This window comes from Ptychodera flava, chromosome 22, assembly GCF_041260155.1.
Source record: "Ptychodera flava strain L36383 chromosome 22, AS_Pfla_20210202, whole genome shotgun sequence".
Lineage (NCBI taxonomy): Eukaryota > Metazoa > Hemichordata > Enteropneusta > Ptychoderidae > Ptychodera > Ptychodera flava.
In genome coordinates, this window is record NC_091949.1 from 29,567,346 (window position 1) to 29,569,602 (window position 2,257).

Below are 2,257 nucleotides of genomic sequence, written 5' to 3' on the forward strand. Positions count from 1 at the left end.
TCGGCTACATGGACTGTCTGCCGCCCATTTACAGTGACTGGTGTCGACTTCACTGGGGCACTTTTCGTGCTGGGTGAAAGGCGTGAAGAAAAGGCCTACATATGTTTGTTTACGTGTTCTGTTTCTCGTGCAGTTCACCTTGAACTCGTACATGACCTCTCCACTCAAACTTTCCTACGCGCATTTCGTAGATTCTGTGCAAGGAGATCAATACCTCGCTACATGATTTCGGACAATGCCACAACCTACGAGTGCGCAGCAGATGAATTGAAAACACTGTTCAGTTCGCCAGCGGTCAAGTCCTACTTAGCAAATCGCAGAATCGATTGGAAATTTATTCCTAAGCGCACCCCGTGGTTTGGGGGTTTCTATGAACGCCTAATTGGTATAACAAAGATCGCTTTGAAGAAGGTACTCGGACGATCATATGTTACGTTCGATGAACTACAAACAGTAGTTACGGAGATTGAAGCGATCATCAATGATCGGCCTCTCACGTATACGTCTAGTGATTTCGACGATCCTCAGCCTTTAACGCCGTCACACCTCCTACATGGTAGACAACTTACTAGATTACCTTACGACACGCCGGATATCGAACAGTTGGAAGATCCGACATACGGTGTGACAAAATCAGCTCTCCAGAAACGATCGGACCTTCTCGCGAAATTGCTTAGCCACTTTTGGCAACGCTGGTCAAGGGAATATCTCACCTCACTTCGTGAACGTGACAGTTTGAACACTACGAAGGGAACAACTGAGAATGTCATTAACGTCGGTGACATTGTTCTAGTCGAGGACAATCGTGTACCGCGAATGAAATGGAATCTTGCTGTCGTCGAGAATTTGAACTATGGTAACGACAATCTCGTACGCTCGGCAGAAATCAAAACAAAGTTTGGTCGCACAAATCGACCTATCAAGAAACTATACCCAATTTTGGAACTGGGTGCGGACATCGACGGCAACAATTTGTGTGATCTCAACAGCTCTGAAACCAATGATGATCAAACGGATTGCAAGGAATCAAAGACTGTTACACAGCCGGACAAACTTACCCGCGCTGCTGCCAAGAAAGCGCGTCAATGTATAAAATACTCACCATACGAGGACTGACTTTAATTTCACTTGTCATTACGAATATTTGAACATTGCCATTGCATGACATTAGTATTATCGAGTTTCATAGAGCATCATTGGACATTTGTGTGATACGTCAAAGTAATAGTGTTTTTAAAATCGGACGCAAACGTTGACCTTTGGTTTATAGTCGCGCCAGCGGCTTACTGACTACGCATGCGCTTATTCATAATATACTATGCGAGTAACCGGAAGTGTACCCTTCTTTCGTGGGCGCCGCCATGTTTTTTTTTTGAGTACTCGTAAATAAACAAATACGAAACAAATTATTATTATATAACATGCCTTTATAAAATATACCTCTTTTATTAGCCAGTAAATGTTATTATGCACCTTGTCACTCATACTGAATATCGTTAATATAGACAAAGGGAGAAAACAGTCGTGCATATGAACGGTGGCATACGCAAAGAATGCTGGGATTGAATTTTAGAAAAGCGCCCCAGTGTCAATAGTTAAATTCAAAAATTGCCAGTTTTTAGACGGAACGCTATAGTTTTCAGCTTGCAAGTGGAAGTTGGGCAGTGCGGTTACCATTGCAATGATAATGATTGCATGATACGTCCCTTGTTTACAAAAATGTAACGCTATAGGCTGTTATCAATGTAAAACTTGCCAATTTTTGTCCAAATTTTTACACGTTACAGAAAATCTATAGGCCTACCTGCACTGCTGCAGGGTTTGACGTCCGCGCGTGTACGTACGTGAACTGCTTTCATCAGAGGGAAACTGGGCATAGTTGTCATATATACGTTTATGAAGTAACAATTAATTACATTTTATCATGAATCAATACAAATAACATTTCCAATCTTAACCCTGGCGCGACACCAAGGGCTGAGCCCTATATAATATTAGGTCAAAAAATTTGATTTCCACGTATTATTGCAGACTTGAAGGAGTCATGTTTATCATCGCGCTGTTATTGTGTTTGCAGATTCAGTTACTGTTTAATTCAGTTGTTCAGTAATTGCAGCACTTTCGCCGGGCGGAGTAATGTTGAGAACAAGAGTATGTTTATTGCCTCCTGCCTATTGGCGTATTGTCTCGCTGTCAATCACCGAGAGACTTTCCATATTTGTATTGTACCACGCCCACTTTCACGGGCACTTGTGTT

At 42.2% G+C, this 2,257-nt stretch overlaps 1 protein-coding gene across 1 annotated transcript; it reads left to right on the top strand.

Annotated features, from left to right (window-relative positions):
- The first annotated feature begins 222 nt into the window (after nucleotides 1-222).
- Nucleotides 223-1,116, top strand: LOC139122328 (uncharacterized). Its single transcript, XM_070687722.1, has one exon. The coding sequence runs from the start codon at nucleotides 223-225 to the stop codon at nucleotides 1,114-1,116; it is 894 nt and encodes a 297-aa protein (XP_070543823.1).
- Nucleotides 1,117-2,257: the final 1,141 nt, after the last annotated feature.